General features: G+C 33.4%; 1 protein-coding gene across 1 annotated transcript in view; it reads left to right on the top strand.

Moving 5' to 3' along the window:
- The first annotated feature begins 505 nt into the window (after positions 1–505).
- The window catches only part of LOC149067453 (neuroligin-4, X-linked-like), a 165,973-nt gene continuing 145,360 nt past the window's right edge, over positions 506–21,118 (top strand). The window contains exon 1 of the mRNA XM_089252658.1: positions 506–2,376. Coding sequence (XP_089108784.1) covers positions 1,902–2,376 — 475 coding nt within the window. The 5' untranslated portion in view covers positions 506–1,901. The remainder of the gene's footprint in view (positions 2,377–21,118) is intronic.

The raw sequence follows: 21,118 nt of genomic DNA, 5'->3' as shown, positions 1-21,118 counted from the left end.
TTTATGTTTCCTTTTTTTCCAAAACTTACCCATTGGTACGAAGTTTTTCCTTTAATTTCATTTATCTCATCAAGATTAATATTGAATTTTTACGGATAATAACTCTACGTGGTTCAAACTCATAATTAAAAATAAAACTAATATTTATGGGTAGCTATATTTATATAGAAAATGTTTAAAAAAATGTTTAACATTAACTGAAAATAGCGTGTGATGATTTCATTTCCACTAACCAACCCACATATTAAAAAAAAAAATAATCTTAGGAGCGATAGCGTCACGAAAAATCTCGAGACATCACGAGATCTTGCGTTATCTGGTTCTTTTATTATTATTATTATACTTTTTGGTTATTTTTTTGCTTTTATAAACCCCCGTTGGGCGTCGACGGTTTTCGGGTGCCGTGGAAAAGACTGAACACCCCCCCCCCTCCTAACCCTTGGTGAAGCGCATGCGCGTGATCTTTTTCGCGCTGTGTTGTGTGTGTGCACACCGTGAGCTGCTCTCCGCATCCGGATCTTCAGCCTCTGACGATCCGGCGAAGTTCTCGAGACAACAAGAGATTGTGTCTCTCTTGGTGCTGCCCTCGGTTATCCATCCGCCTCTTCTTCGTGGAATATTTATCCTTTTCAGTGATGCATCATTTGTCTTCGACCGTCTTTCTTAGTTATATATTTTTCCCCCTTATCCGATCTTCTTCGCTCGACATTTTAAATATTTGACTTGAGGATGATTTGACTTCATTTACTTTATTTATCTTTTTTATATATTCTTATGGTGCGCGACGAGATTTTTCGTGTATCCGGCGTGTCACCGAATCCGCGTCTTCAGTGAAGAAAGACGAGATTATATTTTAAATACGGTGATTTATTTTTTATTCAGAGGATTAAGGTGGTTTAAAAGTCATTTATAGCTTTGTTCACGGTGAAGATTGCGTTTCGATATTGTTATTTATGCTTTTTTTCCTTACGGTGCGCACCTTATAGAATGTCTTGGTGACATCTGTTGCATCCAGACCGAACTTCTCGATGAAGTTTTGTGACTAAAAAAAACAAAGTTTTCTTTCCATAATTTCAGTTCAAGGTAAAAAAAAGAAAAGATTTCCTACAACAGTGTAAATGTGATTTTCTTTCTGTTCAAAATAATTCTTAAAATTTTAATTCAACACGTTGCTATCCTGAAATTTACAAGAAGACTGCAAAGGCATCTTCGTGGCTCATGGTAAACCTTGAAATTTTATGAGATTTATTTTTATTTCTCAATTCGAACAACAAATCAAAAATATACTCATATAACAATTATAATCGGAAGATTGTTGATATTTTTATACGGCTGGAATCATTTTGATGTTCAATTACGGACTTGAGTGTTATGTATAATACTATTATATTTAAATTAATGTTAACTAATTGACTGCTCAGTGTTGTACGTAAATGTTGCATATTCGGAAGTGCTTGGTTATTTGAGGAATTAATGAAACGTGGCTTATTCACTAACTAATGGTCACGCCTTATATCATGTTCTGTACGTAATGGCACCGTGAAGCGACTACATTGAAATTACTTGATTTTATGGCAATTATTTTTGTAAAGCTCCGAGTCGGGATTTTCTATGATAAACTATGATTTAAATTAATTTCCGGAGTTTGAACTGCAAAATGTTCCCATTGCATGATGAAGGACGTAAATCGGACATGTTGCTGATGAGTGTTAATTTTTCACGAAAAACTGATGAATACCTTGACCCAAAAGCGTTTCATCATAACCGTGAGGCTTTTCACTATGTGTTACGTCTTGTGATGCGAAAAAAATGCGAAATGTGCGAATGATAAGTACTTCTCTTTATCACATTTCCTTCGTGATCTTGGATGGCTAGAAGTTGATCCGTTTTAAGGAGATAAAATGGATCTTTCACGAGGGTCGGCCATGCTACGAATGCGTGGTCGATTACGTTCCTTCAAGGCGTACGTGGTGCTTTCGGTTGTTGCCCTGTATCTTTTGTGCGCTTGTTGCTACTGTCGTCGGCTGAGCTCACGCGTGGTGACCACAAAGTACGGATCGCTACGAGGATTTATCAGTTCTCTGTCGAATAGGCAACTCCAGCCCGTGGAAGTTTTCCTCGGTGTTCCCTACGCAAGTGCTCCTGTGGGATCGCTGAGATTCATGCCGCCAGTGACTCCACCCCATTGGAGAGGCATAAGGATGGCCGATCATTTCGGTCCCGTTTGTCCTCAAAGGCTTCCCGATATCACCAACGAGACCGAAGCCCTAAAAAAAATGCCCCAAGGACGCTTAAATTACTTGAAGAGGCTTCTGCCTTACCTGGCCAACCAGAGTGAAGACTGCTTGTATTTGAACGTCTATGCACCTGCCGTTGGTAAGTACAAACTCATTATTTCTTCTGCTTTTTCTGTTTTATTTTACACCGCTTTCATTTCAGTTCACTGTTCTTAATTTTTTTTTTAATTTCATTAAATCAAGTGATGATATGTATATATGCATTGTTGATATTGTTTCTTTATATTTATAAGTGTATGTTTCAAAAATTCCATGCCTACACTAGAATTATTTGTAAACTTATTTCACATAGACTTCTTTCTCCGAAAATAGTCCATATGAAATCGTAGAGAAGATAAGTATCATCTGAAGCCTATTAAGAAATCACGTAACTTCTAAAATGTTTAATGGTTTCAGTGATTGATTTTCTTTTTTGTCATTTTGAAATGAGTAAGTTTTCAAAATCAGACCACGGGTGTCCTAATTTCAGCTCACGATAAGCGTTACAGAAGTCGAGCACTAAGAAATATGGGCATAGAGTGCAGTCTAATAACACTCGTGATCGAGTGATTTATTACTGATATTTTTCTTAATTTTACATGTTTATCAGTGATTTTTCTAACAAGTGTTTCGAAAATGTTCATATTACAGTAGTTTACGAAATAAGTTCATTATGAACCAACGTTTCTGAACATTTGTGAATATTTTTTTTAAATTTTTATATGTGCATAATATGTGTTTTTAATATATATATTTTTTTTATTTTATTTTATCTGCCTTGGTAAATGTGATAAAATCTTCAAACAGCGTTGTTTTGTTCATTGTTCCGGTGGTTTATAATAATTTAATTTCACATTGACAAATTGTACAATATCATTTATACCAAATCAAATATTTGAACTACAGTGTTTCAAATATATTTTTACATTATCAAACAGAAATGATTCGTAAATCAAACAGAAATGATTCGTAAATCAAACAGAAATGATTCGTAAATCAAACAGAAATGATTCGTAAATCAAACAGAAATGATTCGTAAATCAAATATAATTTATTCTTAAATCAAATATAATTTATTCTTAAATCAAATATAATTTATTCTTAAATCAAATATAATTTATTCTTAAATCAAATATAAATGCTTCTTGAGCCATGTTAGTTACATAAATAAAAAAGGATGCTTCATAAATTAAATGAAGGAAAATATTTGGTATGGGGGAAACTGTTGTCCGCTCCCCCCCCCCTCCTTGACCATTATAAACCCTGAAACATTTGAAATAGTTTTGACAGTATTGCTTTCTAGCTGATGTTTTTGGAATGAAAATAAATCTGAAATTAACGTAACCTGACAACTATACGTGATTTAAGCTCTTTGTTTATGTCATTTTCATAGATTTCGCGAGTAAGCACACAAAATAAAAAATTGTGTTCTTGTTTTCGATGTGTTTCTTCTCAACGTTTCAAGTGAACTATATTTGGTAATTGCAATCTATGTAATCTCCTGATAAACGGTACGAAGTGCTCAATCACACCAAGCATCATGAAAAAAAGTTATCAATATTTTTCACAAAGTAGTAGTAGAGCATCGTGTATCTTAAAACAAAAAAGATCGCGTACCTCGGAAAAGTATAAAATACCATTTTTTCCTAGTTTACCTCGGAAATACCCAACTTACACAAATTTTTAATACATTTTTTGCTTCGAAATAAAATGTATTTTTTTTTAAAATTTCGGTTGTATCGTTGTTTCTTCTAAAAACAAGAGCTATATATCAATACATATATCCATTTCCATTCTCTTCTATTCATTTTCGGTTATTTCCTGGTCAAATTTGTTGAAGAAAAACATTTTACAGTGTGGGATGCGTCTAACAAAAACTTTACTTAATGAATGTCCTTAGGAAGAGAGACGAGAAAATGTTTTGTAGTTTATCACAGTGTAGATATATATAGTAAATGTTGTCATCACGGTTATTGCATGTCTGATGCAATCACCACCAAGCATCCAAGGAACTAGTAGAACCAAAGACTAGGAATTCCTTTCTTCAAGTATTAAAAAAATAAAGAATAAGTATACCATTCATCTATATAAATACGTTCCTACCTCCGTCATTGTTACTTTTGTTTATATATATTAATATTATTGATATTTGGGTCATTATTTTGATATTCTATATATTAGGATATGATTTATATTAAAAATACTTGATATATTATTTTCCCGTGTGCCTTTTTTATCCTTGTAATTTTACCCTGTTCCAAGGTACAACATTGCATGCTTCAAGGTACAAGACCCCTTGTTACATCTAGGAACATTTTTGCCTTTTCAAAAATTCATACTTGATGATTACAGTAAGAAAAAAAGGCAATTTAAATTCCACAAAATGTTTCCCACAGTATACACAGACACACACACAAAAACACACATTCAGTGAAATTTTACGGTAATGACTATTTTTAATGAGAAAACAAAGTTTTGTAAAATATTGTACTAAGGTGTAACAACTTCCCTGAGGTTTTTTTTTCCTAATTAAGGCCGCCTGCATATACTTCATCAAAGTGTAGAGATTGCAGCTAGCAACAGATTGGAAATCCAAATCTTCTAAGATACTTGTTCTTTTAGCAATATTCGATGTAAACGTTTATTATTATTATGTTTGCATTCTATATCCCATAGAGGAATGCATCGAATCAGCATGCTTAAATCATCCATTATTAGAAGATTACAATATTTTTTCATTTGATTCAATAGGCACTTATGTGCCTTTTAAAAGTCGGTATAGACTTATTTTTATGTACTCAAGAAATTGAGTGTGATTTAGTGAACACAATATCATATTTATTTTGAATATTATATTTAATATTACCTATCGTATTTTCTCTATTTCAAATCGCTGGTTTAATCTTTGAAAACTCTGAGCTCCATCTTATTGCTCCCTTAGCAAATATGATGAAAAGAATCTTTCTGTATTGATATAGTATTTTTGAGTAGCTGATATTCGGCATCGAGATCCGTAAATCCGATAAAAGCGTTCCTATACATGGAGTACCGAATCGCTATCTAAGGTTTTGACATCTGAGGTTTTTTTTTTCTGTTATGTACTCGTATACTTCGAAATAAGTCAAACTACTCTAGAATCTCGCTTCTCTTACTCGTATTTCGAAGACATATCGCAATTTATAACAGGGGGACACGATTTAAAGCTTCGCGTTATTGGCTGACACTCTAACGTTTGAGATAAGCGTTAGTTCGGGTGTTATTTCCATGGGTCTCTCTTAAATGTAGAAAATACATAACTATCCGTATGCATAGTTTAGCGGCCAAACAGCGCTCGATATCGTACGAATGCGCACGTTCGTGTTTCATCACTTCAAGTAGGTAAGTGTTTAGTTGAACTTTATTAAACATAGAAAGAATTAAATGCAGTAGTCAGCCGCAGTGAAATCATTGAGGTCTCAAATGAGCTGGGATTTTCTGTAAATACAGATGGCTCGTCGCTCTACATGATTGATTGGTTACACAAAATAATCGTGTAAAGTGTGTTAAAATTAACATGGCTAAAATGAGAACAGGGGAAATTTCTTCAGGAGAGTGAAAGAATGAACTTAACTCCAGATATTCGTGAACGGATTAATTTGTGAAATTTATAGATATATAGTACATTTGGGAACATATGAGATGGCAGTTTTATTTTTTCAATTATTCAGATTTGAAACATGGTAGAAACATTAAATATTTGTTTCCATAAAGTTCGATTTCATGTCTTTGCATTGACAATGCGGCGTATTAAAAATAAATAATATGATTAAGAAAAATCATTACCATTTTCTCTAATAGGGTTATGAACGAATGGAATAGCCTACCTCCGGTGTCGTGAATTGACAATTTTAAAAATAAATACGATACACATGTTGGAGTGTATTCAGAAGCTATCCAAACTCAGAATAAGACAACATAAATATTTTTATGGACATTGTGTAATATTTTATCATGCATATACATAGTTTTCAGTTTTTATAATTGCACCTTTAATTGGGTTGCTGTATTTTAAAATATATGACATCCATATTTGTTATGTGCATCTTTTTCTCAGCCACCTTGTCAGTGACTCAAAATAAATTGTTCCAGACTCTGCCACGAAGCTGGGCTGGAAGAGATCTCGGCAACGGGATAAGTCCAGTGGCAAAGTTCTGGCGTTCATTCATTCATTCAGCCGTCTCGTCAAGCATTTTGCCTGTTATAGTCTTGTATTTGTATTTGTACAAAAAAAAGTATTTATATAAATAATTTTCGTCGAGTAATATCGAATAATTGTCGGGCATTATGGATAGGGTGTTCAAAATAAAGAAAACAAATTCAAATTGATCAAAAACAAGATTTGGTGAGTCAGTGACAATTAAAAAAAAGAATTTCATTCTAACGTCTTCTAGTATTCCATATTACCCGAATGCACTGAATTAATTTAATAAGTTTGTTTTAACTTCTGGCTGTTCTTAATCGATGGACTGGTTATGATGAGTGTTGATCTTTCTCTCCTGAAGAGCTTACAACTTTTTAATGAAATAGTCGACACTCACCTTAGATTCTTCGTCCGTGTGAAAATTGTTGCAGCAAGTCTGAAAATGACAAATATGTCTCTCAAATATAACAATAATACCCTCATTCCGATTATTTTCTTCTATTAAAATAATATAAAATATCGTAATATTATATTAGTTTAAAAAGTAATAAAATAATATATAAAATTATGATGGAATTTTTAATGCTTCAAGAAAATATATTCATTGGAGAGCTCTGTTGAGTGGGATTCGAGTGTTTTTTTTTTCATGCACATTTGCCCCATCTACATCCTCGACTCCCACATATTTTATCATTTTTACGTAGTCGTATCTTTTCTTTGGGGGCGCATTTTCAAAATTGAAAATAAAACTCCATACCATAACTGATTAACACCGGTTTCGATTTCGAACATTAACTATGAAAAATTATGTTACATCGAAAACGCTTAAAGCGAGTTATATCTGTGTAACAGGATAACACTTCATATTGAACAATTCTCTCAGATAAAATGTAATTCCAGCCAATTTCTTTTGAGAGAAGTGCTATTGGAATTATGCTTCGTGCAGTTTGGAGGGCGGCGGGTGGACACGGAATGAATTCAAGGTACTCAGTAGGTGATGAAGAGTTCCACGAATAGAGAGATAGCTGAATATACAGGGCGATTCATGAAGAAGTATATATTTACTAGATTTTATGAAACAGCAACAGTTTAATACCACAACTATGGTCCGCTAGAAAGGTGTATTCACAACGTTCATGCCCCACTAATGTGGTGAAAGTGGAGTATGTTATTACTGTTATCTGTAGCTATTTCTTGCAGGACAAAATTCGCCACTTAATTCTTCAATTGGGTCGAAAGTGATGCTGCATAATGGTTGTGGATTCTGTTTTGCTCCATTAAAAGTGCAAAACGTCTTCTCCGCTGCAGCTGCAATCTTTTTTCCAGACTAATAATAAGACACGCGCTATCGTCCACGCTACTTACTTCAGTAGCGGGATCGAAACTTCATGAATACATCAACTTCGCATGTCGCAGTTATGGTCCCCCATCTTTAGCTGTTACTGTTTCATAGCATATGGAAAATATATCTTAGAGATTCTCAAACTATGAGCTGCGGTGCCTTGATTTACCTCCAACGTTTATCGAGGGTGCCGTGGAGCGGTGGTCCTGATAAAGGTTCCTCGAAGAGATTCTTTGTTAAATTGCTATGGGGAGCCGCGGTAAGCGTTGATCACGGAAAAGGGCACCGCGTGTGTAAAAATTTCGAGAACCCCTGGTATAACTCTTCATGAATAACCCCGTATGTATATCAGATATAATCCACCTCGTCATTTTCCTTTCAAAAAATAATAATAGATGGATACTTCGACATTAAAATGTCTACAGTAGATTGTTTTCGATCCTCGCGTTGAAACGATCAACATTCAATCCCGAAGTCAAGGAATTATCCACGACAACGTGAAAAACGTCGTATTACCCGATCGTGGGAGAGATTTCATCTATCTTGATTCAAAAACGTCATTCATCATCACCGGTTTTAAAAAAAATCATTTTTTTCATTTTTTTTACGGTGTTTTGAAATATGTCCGTGGGATGCGGTGAAATGATGTGGGGACTAGACACTAAAAGCGTGGTGGCTTTTCCACAAGGAACATTTGCTTCTCGTAAATTGCACAGTTACATGGGGAATGAAGATGGACGGACGTAAGGGAAATCTCGCGCATAATCACGCACTCACTTCTTCAACGTCAAAAACTCTTGTTGCCATTTTTCGTCATTAGGCCTAATTACCCGCCTCTGCCTCGACAAATCTCTCTTTCGCTTTCCTGCATAACAAGCAAGGTTGGGTTTTAGAAAAGAGCCAAAAATTCCCGATAAGCATTATTAGGAAACGGATATTCTTCCTCGATCACGAACAGTTTTAGGCGATCGATAAAGTGTTCCGCTTTCCTCTTCGTTATGTGTGTTTATATAATGCTTGTGAAATTCTGGGGCGACACAAAACCCGATGATTTTACTGAAAAGGCAATGGAGTTGAGAGACGCCGTGGCGTGGGAGAGATGGAATCGGCGCCACCGCCTTTTTTTTCTGTTTTCGCGAAAAGCTTTGCGTTAGATCGTGCTTTCCACTAAAAATTAGGCTGAACTAAAGATTTTATAGTTGCATAGGAAAATGAGTTTTACGACAGGTGAACAAGATTCATTTTGTAGGGGCTACTTACCCGATTCATCATGGCTACGTCCTTGCTTCCTTCGCGTATTAATGAGATCATTTATTCGTACAAGTGTTTTGGTAGCCGGGCAGCGAATTTTAATGATGTTTAGAGCTTGTTACGCACTGATATATGCATTCCCTACTCTCTTCCCGCCATACTACCGTAATGTCACGTTATATTTGGTGACAGGAATTTTTAGCGGTATCAAGATCGTAGCGCAAGAAAAGCATTATTAATTGAAAAGAAACTTTTTCTTTTCCTGTCCGCTGTTTGACAGCGTTTAATCCTTGAGATCAGGGACATATTGAAATAAACGGAGCGTAATTATATTGATGGGTTTAGAAACAAGAATATATTTTTGCGCAAAATATTCAAAGCTGAAAATTTTTAACAAAATATGTTTCAAAATAGCTTCATGAAATACGAATATGAAGGAAGCGAATAATGGAAAAATCACTTGTGTATTTAAATTTGAAACTGTCTTTCACACATGCTTCAGAATTTCACTCAAAATTAACTCACATCCCATTTTATTCGAATATTTGAAGCTCAAATGGATACACTACATTAATTTTTTTTGTTTAATTTTCATAACGCGTGAAAATGCTTTGGTAGTTTTCCGAAAATATACATCGATACTACTATTTTGATAACTTTAAAGTGCTTGAAACAATTCAAGCCATTAAGCTACGAAATATAGATTCTATTTACTATTTTCTCAGGTAGTGCTTGATTAGTATTATATGGATTAGGCAAACGAGCTGTCATAAAACATTTCTTCTATTTTTAATTTTCTTCTATGTGTAATTATACAGTATATATGTAGTGAAGTGCTTAATGAATAGTTTGGTGAAAAAAAAAATTAATTTCAGACAACGGCTTTTCCGTTGATCAAGAACGAGAAAAATCATTTCACAAAATAAAAATCAACGTGGTAGCTATCAAATGTTTGCATCAAGATATTTTTGAGGCATCCTGAGTGATATCGGTATCAGAATATTTTGAACTAATATATTTTACTTATAATGGGGACGAATAAACACTGTAGCTTCCTGCGTATAATGAGAAGGTGCCAATTTCGCTACTTTCAGAGAATATATTATCGTATATAACGCAGCACCTTATAATCTCCATGTAAAAGTTAAATTCATCAGTTAACCGTTTAAACGCCGAACTGTAACAGCCGCGATAAACGCAATAGTTTGCCAGGTATGTGCAAAAAAAAAAGTTAATCAGCTAATTTTTACTACTCACATCTATACAGATGCTGTATATTACACAAATTAATTTCGAAAATATCTATTTCTATTCCAACTCTGATCAGCAAAATAAATCTTCAGATAAGACGGAACGATACATATCCCGCATCATAAAAATTTCAATATTTTTGTCAACGTATAATCGCAGGAAAATACGGTAAGAAAAAATGGGAAAGCTTTTAATATTGAACATTTCGAACCGTTCCCATAGTGGATGTTGGTGTATGAATTCAATTTCGCTCATCCATCCGAATTCTTGAATGTCAATAAAATTCATGTATGATATGGTTAATATTTATCTTCATAAAAGGGTTAATGTCATGTTTGAATATCCTCATGTACGTTATGAAATCATTATAGACTGATACATATTCAGCAATTTAGTAACCCGCTGTTACGGTCGAGTGGTCAAAGTGAAGGACTCGAATCACGACGGTTTCGTACCCCACCGCCGTCACAGTGGTGGTCGGCTGAAGTTGGAATTTGGTGGTTCCCAACATCAGTTCACAATTCCAAGCTTATATCCCGTTAAAGAGACTCGCCAGAGATAGCAACAGGCCTACAACGACACAAATAATCAATCATTATACTTCGTTCACAATTTTAAGTATAGATTGACAACACAAAAAATTCACAAACAGCACTACACATGCACTGACACTGTTAGGTACACTCATACTTGCATTTCTTACATTGCGTACGGCGATAGGCCGGAGTTTTGCTTGGTTTGAAAGAAAGAAAGTATTCGAGAAAAAAATTCATTCTTATGTAATTTTTCGACTGAATAGTGGAGGAATGACGAAAAAAACATTAGTATGTTCGTCGCTTAGTAAATTTTTGCATTTACCATAAATATCAGTCTTCGCCGATAATAATGTACAGAATATTCAAGAGATTTTAAAATCAAAAACAAGTTCCAAACATTCTGAAAAATAGGCTTGTGAGATAAGTGTGTGCACACATTAGCGCCCTCATAGGTTGCACATATACACAGGTTGAGAATCACATCCCTCCCCCTCGTCACTTTCAGAGCATTCTTATGGAATGGGAACAAAAAACACTGAGAAAATCTTTACACAAAATTTATACTTTGTAAAATTCTATGAAATCGTAAATAGGTGAGGATGGGGACAAGCATATTTGTACGCATAGTGAACTCCCGTGAACGTTATTCGTTTTTTTTTCTTTTTTTGACACAAAATAAAGTGTTCCAGACTCTGCCACGAAGCTGGGCTGGAAGAGATCTCGGCAACGGGATAAGTCCAGCATCAAAGTTCTGGGGTTCATTCTTTCGTTATAGTCGGAAAAACCATCATTTATCTCTCATGAATTAATACTATGAATATCATGAATTAATACTATGAATATCATGAATTAACGCCATGAATATCATGAATGAATCTCATGAATGAAATAAAAAATAAAAAACGTGCAGAGCAAAAGCAAGTTAAATGAGCAATTGTTCGTTTATCAAGAATCACTTTTGTTTTGTTACACGCACTACGACACGGCCGCGGTGAAATCCAGTAAAATTGCTGATTCTTACGAGCTATTGATTCTTTCGCTTGCTGTTCGTTGAGAGCGGGAATATTTTCCGCTACATTGTCATTTGTTTGAACAAAGCTTTCACAGACAGGTTCAATATTTCATATCATCATTCTTTTATTCATTGATTGATGGATGGAAAATCATGGACAAATTATTTTTTATAATGCCTACTACGTTTATATTTTAGAAAAAAAAACATATTCCACTCAACATATTATTAGTCTGTGGATATTTTGCATGCTTTAAAGTTGCTGTTCGTATGACCTATGACCTTTCTATCGTTGTTGTTTGGTTTGCATTGAATGTTTTTTATCTTCCTTCACTATCATGTTTAACGAAACTTAGTTTAAACTATAGTTATAGTTAGATTTTATTTCTATTTATTTTCTATTCAATTATTATGTATTATGGAATATTAAATATTATTATTATATTAAATATTATTATTATATTAAATATTATTATTATATTAAATATTATTATTATATTAAATATTATTATTATATTAAATATTATTATATTTATTATATTAATATTATTGAATATTATTTATTATTAATATTATTTATTTATATTATTTATTTATATTATTTATTTTCTATTCTATTTATTTCTATTTTTAGATATAGTATTTTATTGATAAAGTTACACATTATATGAATTTTATTTTTTAGTAAAGTATAATTTGTTATTCTCCGGTAAACAAGACGTTGGTTTGAATCGAGCAAATCAACTATTTATGCATATGATTGCAGAAATTTAAAATTTGATATTCTAACCGGAAAACCGACTGAACTGGACTACCTTCATTGTTGGTAAACACGACGCTGAGATGTTAGACCACCTCCGAAAAAAATTACTGAAAGAAAATATTTTTTTCTGTGGGAGGCCACGTCTTTTTACACGCAGCATCTTCGTATAAGTTGTAAGTAACTTTCATTCAAGAACTGCCAAAACACCGAATAGTTTTAGACACAAATACCTTATTTATGTTTTTAGCCTTATTTTTTATGTGTGCTCTGAGAGTTTTTCAATGCAGCGGACGAGAGAAGTCCTGGCGGCATTTCAAAAATTAGTAACAAATCAACCAATTGACATTAAAAGGTGCGGTTTGCACTAGAACACTTATCGTTGCTTACTGTGTATTTTTGTTTTTTGCTGATAAATTAAAAAAAAAGTTCAAATTTTACTCACAAGTGGTTCTGAACGAATAAATCGTCATGACATATAAAAGGCATCACAAACAGTGCATAATCAATATTCATGGCAATTCATTATGGCATTCAAACCATCACATTTCAATATCTTATCATATTTAATCGTTTGTAACTATTAGGGTGGAAGGATACTCATGTTGAAAAATCAGTCTTTAAAATCAGCTATCGTTACACCTATTTATAAATCTGGAGATCCCAATGATTTTAACAACTTCAGACCAATCTCAGTTCTACCCTCTATCTCAAAAATATTTGAAACAATTATCAAAAATAGAATTTTTTCTTTCTTATCACATTTCAGTTTCTTTTCTAACAACCAGTTTGGATTCCTTCCTAATAAAAACACAGAAACTGCTCTACTAACATTTACTAAATTTATCGCTGAAAATATTGATAAATCTAAAAAAACCATTGCAATATTTCTTGATATAAGAAAAGCATTTGATAGCGTGAATCATCATATATTACTCAATAAGTTGTCATATATCGGAATCAGAGGTAATACTCTGAATCTAATTGCTTCTTTTTTAACTAATAGAACACAATCAGTCAAAATTCACAATAGCCTTAGCACCCCATTGGAAATAGTGAAAGGCGTCCCTCAGGGATCTGTATTGGGACCATTATTATTTTTAATATTCATAAATGATTTATGTAATTTAAACATAAATGGCAATATCATAACTTTCGCCGATGACACAGTATTACTTTACTCATCTGATGATTTTCAATCTCTTACTAACCTAATCAATACTGATTTAATTAAAATCCGAAAGTGGTTTGTTGCTAACGACCTTCAGATAAATACATCAAAAACTAAGTTTATAAATTTCTCTTCCCAATCTAACACTCACTTTCACCCTAATTTAATTTTCCATAATTGCAATTGTACTATTAATTCTGATTGTAATTGTTCATGTCTCGAACAAGTTACTACAATTAAATACCTTGGAGTATATATTGATCACAATCTTAAATGGAAGAGTCATATCAATTACTTGCAAAAAAGACTACGACTAGCAATTTATAAATTTTACTATCTCAAATCCTACTTGAATCAGTCGTTTTTATTAACCCTTTATTATTCCTTGTTTCATTCACTCCTACTATATGGTCTAACTGTCTGGGGTTCTGACTACCTTTCAACCCTTTACCCTATAATCAGCCTCCATAAGAGAATAATTAGAATCATCACAAATAACTTTACTACACCATCAATACAACTTCATCAACATCTTGGAATACTTACATTACGTCAATTATATTTCTATAAATCTATTCTCCTCCTATTCAAAGGTCAATTCTCCTTGCCTTTAAATACATCTCGATCTTCAAATCGATTAAATAATATGTATTCACTTCCGCTGCCTCATAAAACACTGTTGAAGAAACATTTTACTTACCTTATCCCAAAATTCTACAATACATTACCACCAGAAATCAATCACAATACTAATTTATCATCCTTTAAAAAGTGTGTCAAGCAATACATATTCTCACTAGATGGTATAGAAAATTTGTTTTAATGTTTTTTTTCACTTGCTCATATAATCCTTAAATAACGTAACAGTTTAATTTAACTACATGCTGCATCTAGTCGTTTTTGCTTTCATTCCAACATCTAAAAAAAATTATATTTTTAGTTGCAGCATGTAGAACTGTTTTTTAAATTGCACTCCTCTGTTGCCATTAATTTTTATTTTAATTTGAATAATTTTGATTTTTTTTTTTTAGTTGACTATTCTGTTTTCCATACTAATCTTTACTAGCATTTACCAGAATGGGTCATTTTTTGATTGACTCCTTGGTAATTTTTTTCTTTTTGTACTGTTATATGATAACAATAAATTTGATTTATATATATTAAAAAAAAAATGGTAGTTATATGTGACGAAAATTATCATAAACATTAATTATGTAATTACGCACTGTTCATGTTTCATTTTATTCATGTTCAGTTTTTCGTTTCACCCCACACTGTGAGGTGGGTGAAGTCTTCCATTCATAGAATTTTTTTCAATCTTGTTTCGAATATTACTGAATTTTGCTTAAAATTTGACATAAAAATGACTTTTTCATAGAGAAGGAGATAAGTAGCCCAAATTTCATTACTGTTTTTATCATTTTGGGACACTTTCTATCAAAAAAATGCGATTAAAGTTCACTCCAGTAACATTTTAAAGTAAAAGGAAGTGTAGAATTTCTAATGAATCGTTACATGCAGGAAAGAGTTGCGTGCGCGCGCGCGCATGTGTGTGTGGACCTATCATAAGTATGCTGTCAAAGTCGCGCTTGTCTCTCGTTCTTGCTGGTGCTGCCATCCCTTTTTCATGTTTTGAAGTAAAGATGGTAAATGGTTGAATTTTTCACGATGGCCCACGTGACCGCACATTGATGAATAATGCATGACGTATACGTCTGTTGTCTCATAGCGGTATGCTATAGTTGTATTAAATACTGGGACCCCACTTGAGTATTTTGTTACTATTGATAATACGAATTCCTATACTCACACATGGCAATATCATCTTTTCTATTCATTCACATCAATGCCATAGAGAGGCTATGGTAATTACATTTTCATGTCTATAGAATCTCCCTCTTTCTAAAAGAGACGAGGGGATATAAAGAATCGTAATAAGGGTTATGCCAGGAATACACTTTCTTTCAAAACACCTACCTATCCATAGAGAAGTAGGTTTAGGAGAACCGAAGGATCGGACGAATCTCACTTAATTTCTTCTTGGCTATTCCATTGAACGAGACGGAAGGGAATAAGATACTATGTATATATACATATACACATACAATACACAGAGTCGTGTCTTACCCAATTACAGTTCCGTTCTGATGTCTTTCTTATGGCATTAAAGCGAACGTGATTCCTCTCTTGTGTCACACACCGTGTCTCTGAAAGCTAGATTTTGTTTTAGCTTTTTTTCTTTTCCTTATCATTCTTTTGTCTCTCATCCCTATCTAAGGTAGCAGTAACGATTTAAAAGAGGCAAAAGTTGTCATTAGGGGATCTAGGATAAGACCATTTTCTCGGAAGAAAGAAAAGTACTTTCAAGACTTAAAGAGTATGTGCTCGGGTTCTGAATTCGGATCAGATAAAAAAAAAGTAAAGAATTATATGTATTATACGAACAAAAAGGAGAAAAAGATGTTCTGAAGCCGATCTCCTTGTCTTTTTGGGATAGCAAATAGGCAGCGGTAAAGCTTTTGATGGCGTAGGCGCATAAATTATCTGTGATTTAAAAAAAATAATAATAAAAGTTTCTATGTGTTTATGAAATAGCTATGGTTGAACTATCATGATTTCGTTACCTTTCATGCGGCTAGAAACTTTGGTATAAAGTCACCCATTCAAATATTATTCTTTCTTTATTCTCATATACATTGATACCTCGGTTTTTATATATAATATAGGAGTTTTTCAGCAAACTAAGATTTCCTTCGACGTTTTTCTACCTTAGCTAACAAATACGTATTCGGCTAAAGAACATCTTAGATGATGCGGATGATGTCGAAGCCCTAAATCGGCCAATGACCAAGTTTCGGACATTGGGAATAACTCCAAAAATCACGTTTTTGGAAAAAATAAAAAAAAAGTGTGTGGTACATTAACTTCTTAAACCCTTACGATTTTTCACGGTCCTATATTTGCCGCTAGGGACTAGTTTTTGTTATGTGTTTTCCTATCACTTACGTGTAGAGCAAATCTTGAGAATACTATGTAGAGTGCAAGAATTAATTATGCAATTTTTGATATTTATTCCCTTCTTAAAACTAGCAATACAGTTATAAAATGTCATAATTATCACAAACAAAATACGCCAAATTGGGCGATAACCCCGAATCATGAGGAACGATATATAGTAGCCGGCAAAAACCCGAAGTTCGGACGTTGGTTGAATCAATTGGAACACCGACCGGCCATATCCGATTTCGGGCTTTGGACGTAACAACTACACTCTCTAACATGGACCATCCGCGTCGTGAGCTAAATTTTCGCGTCAATTAAACTGAATATAATCGGATAATAAAAACGCAGATATTGGTGATATGCAAATAAAATGCATAGCATATCATCAGAATGATAAACTATGTTGCCTAGAACATCGATGAATGAAATTGAATTATATTCCCGTTTTCCCGTTCCGAAATTTATGCATATATTATGACATAGCGACATATCGAAGAAATCAATTTTTCAAAAGAAATTATTTTTTTTACAAATGCACGCATTTTAATATTTCTAAATATATTTCGCAAACGTATATTAATATAATGCAAACGTTACAAAATTTGATAAAGATTTTTCAATCCAATACGAACTTGTTAGATATTCCCTATTTTGAGATTTTCTGAATATCCGTTGAAACAAGCTATACGTAGATGATAATGTAACGAATATGCCTGTTTGCGGTGTACCTAATTTAATAAGATAACTTATAATGCAGTTCATGTTCATAGTCATCGGATAAATCAGACGCTTATTAAGAAATTTCGAAAATTCTCATAGAGAACTCTTATAAATATTTGCTAAATATGTGAAACCGATATGACTTCGAAAATTATATTTCGTTATACGTTTCGGCCCTAGCAGTCAGAAGAGAAACAATATTAATGATAGGAATATACATTTAACTAACTTTGTTGCGGCAAAACGCTATGTTATATTAGTAAGGTATACAAGATACTTCGTTCAGAATAGAATTATTTGTTAATTGTAGTGTAGATGAGAAAATGTCAATATCACAGGCAAAGAAAAATCGCGATTTTCAAAATTAGAAAAAATAACATAATCGTTAAGAGGAAACTATTAGTATATCATAGGTCTGAAAATAACCAATAAATCATGTTTTGAAATGTGCCGATAATGATCTAGACCAATTCAGATCATCTTCTCACAATGGGGTTTTTCTCCCCTCCTGGCTGTCTATCAATTTAGTAAACCTCAATCCTCTATCGAAAAACTAAGGTGAGTCGAAATATATTTTCTCGAAAATCCCAACTGTGAGTGTCTAATATTGTGTGCATTATATCTTCAGTGGATGTTACAAATGGGGAGAAAAATCTTTTAAGGCCACATTATAGGGAAATTGTTGAATGATTAGCGGCTTGATGAAATCGCCAATCTTATCTCAATTCCAACGAAAACCGCAAAACTTCGACCTTATATCATCCACAACACGTACTCTCCCAATGAAAATACAATAAAAATTTAAAGTCTATGTAACTATGTATATAATATCTATGTATATATATTTATCTATGTATATCTGAAGCGCCGCGTACGAAAAAGTGCCCTATTAGTTCTCCTCTCCTATTAGTTCTCCTCTCCTGGATTTTCCTTTCCTAAACATGGGCATATCTTCATACAGCCAGTTTTCCGTGTATATCATTATAATATTTCGCTAATCGAACCAATCATCAGTGAAAATTCTCCAATCAGTAATCTAGTCTCATCTCAAATGATATTTACCCTTTAAAAATGAGGAATCATACACTTTTCATGTTTCGTTCATTTTATTATTCTGAAATGAGATTCAAGCTGTACCGTACTAACGCCTTTTCACTAAAGCTCTGGGAGGCATCCACGAATTCCTCAGCAATTATACAGCCATATTTATCGGGTTTATAAAAATTAAAAATATAATTTATGGAGACCGAAGGTACTCCGTTGAGGGACTTCACTTTGCATGTCTTCGTCCAATCAGAAAATTATCCGCCCACCACGTCCACCATGACCCTCCGTGATTTACCCCGTGACCATGATTCTATCCTTTTTTAAGCAAACGCAACTAAGGTATGGGAGACTACGCCAAAGGCATTCAACCATCACAGAAAAAATATCTCTGGAAGAGACTGAACATGGAATAAATCTGCATAAAAATCTATTCGCAAACCACGTCGACATCACCATAATCAATGCGAACGGAGATCCAATCAAAGCCGATTTGGAAGTCGCGACAGAAATTGTTCCGCATAAAATGTGAATGTATTGTGTAAACGTATATAAAATGTCTAAAAAAAAGAAACTTGGCAAAACAGGTCGAAGAGATGTTCGTATTTCTCTAACATAAATCTCTTCAAAAGTAAAAGAAAATGGACTAAAATAATAAATAAATAAATAAAAGAAAATACCGCTTTGAGAATTTGTTTCAAATGTTGGTTCATGTTTCACACTAAATCCAATTTTACGGATGAACCCAAAGAAAACTCTCAAAGGAATAAACAGACAACATGAGGTTAATTTATGATCCTGAAGCTCTTCCTCGGGACTGACGCGCCTTTTTATTTTCACCATTTTACCTTTTTTTGATTTTATTTTTGACGTCACTTTATTCTCGCAGGTCATTACTTTTTTTTTTACGGCAGAAAAAAAGAGAACTATTCCAGGTTCAAAGAATGAAGAATTCTTTATTCGATTCCAGGCTTTATATTTGGAGACAAATTCGACTTTTAGTGATTTATTTGCAAAAACAACGAAATCGAATTACGTCAAAACAAATGACAAATCACTGCTTTATGTTATTGTATAGGAAAATTGCAGATAATTTTAAAGTATCTAATATATGCCCGTACATGACATTAATTCTAGCCCCGCTCCCCTTGAATGTTTCGAAAGTAATAAATAACGGGTGGTTCTCGGCGATCAACCACAACATTAATTCTAATACCGTTTGGGCAATTTTTTCTTCATTTGATCTTTCGAGATCGTGATAATGGCAAAATCATTCACCATGCCAAATTTGTAACAAAAGCCTTCTTAGGCCTGGATAGAAGTTTCGTCAATATTATTTTAAAAAACAGAAAAAATACAGCCAATACGCCTATCCGGTACGTTCACACATGAACATGCAACCGATAAGCTTATTAGTTGCATTTGTCAAGTTTTATATAAAAACAAATTGTAAAACTTTAATCGCTTCAGCATTTTCAATAAAGCTTTAAGCATTGTGAATTTTAATAAAACTTTTCTTGTGTTATACCAGCCTTACAACATTGGCTCTCAAATCGCTTCTTGTAGATTCCACGGGGTTCCATCGAACCTTGTTGATGTCGTCGTAGCGAACCGTGGATGTGAACCCACTAAGTTCTATGAAGTAACCTGAAGTTTCCAATTTATACAATTACTATTTTTCATCAAGATGATCAGTGCGTCAGGAATGAACAAATGTCCGAACATTTATATCCCCGGTAAGGCTTGTAAATTATAATAGGTCAATCAATGTGTTTTACATGCCTGAAAAATATTATCGCTGAAATTACTTACTTTGAAAAAAAAATTTCAAAAAAATTGTTGTATTTAAAAAAAAAATATCCAAAGCGATATTTGTTTCTTAATAGTTGAAATGTTTAAAAGAATTACGAAAATTCAAAAGGAATGCGGTCCCTTAAACCGCTAATTATAGTTTTTCGCACAGTTGGAGTCGGAAAAGACGTCACCAAGCTTAAAGAATCGTGGCCGATTTACGGTATGGGAGAGAACAAGGGCAACTGCAGACCTAGAATACGGTGGATTGATCATGTCACTTAGGAACTTAGAAAAATACCAATGAAACCCTGGAATCACGAAAATTCAGTGATTCACATTTTCATAAAATTCATGTGAGGGCTATTTGCATCCGAGACCAACAGTTTCATGCCAGGTTTAAATGACTAGTTTTTCCATATTCTTTTTAGAACTCGAACTGAGACCTACTATTCAAATGTTTTCGATAATGAGGAATAAAGTAAGTAATACAATTTACAGTCTAATAAGTAAAAATTATAATAAGATTATATTGAAATTATGTATATGTGAATACTAAAAAACTGTCGTCAGCATAAAATTTCACTAACTTTTTTCTGTAATGGTAATCAAATTGATCATTTCTGATTTGTTCAAAAGTAAAAAACTTCCCAATTCCGATTTACCCTTATATTCTGTTTCGGATTTTTGTTTGGATACCTAATCTAATTTAAAAGGGGGAAAAAAATAAGGAGAAATTTGTTAAATTCCAGCTTAGAGCTGAAGTAAACTTAAACGGATT

Source organism: Pholcus phalangioides, unplaced genomic scaffold (genome assembly GCF_987345545.1).
Source record: "Pholcus phalangioides strain wild (caught in Gottingen) unplaced genomic scaffold, Ppha-v1.0 ptg000030l_1, whole genome shotgun sequence".
Taxonomy (NCBI): Eukaryota; Metazoa; Arthropoda; class Arachnida; order Araneae; family Pholcidae; genus Pholcus; species Pholcus phalangioides.
This window is presented reverse-complemented; position numbering and strand designations above follow the sequence as displayed.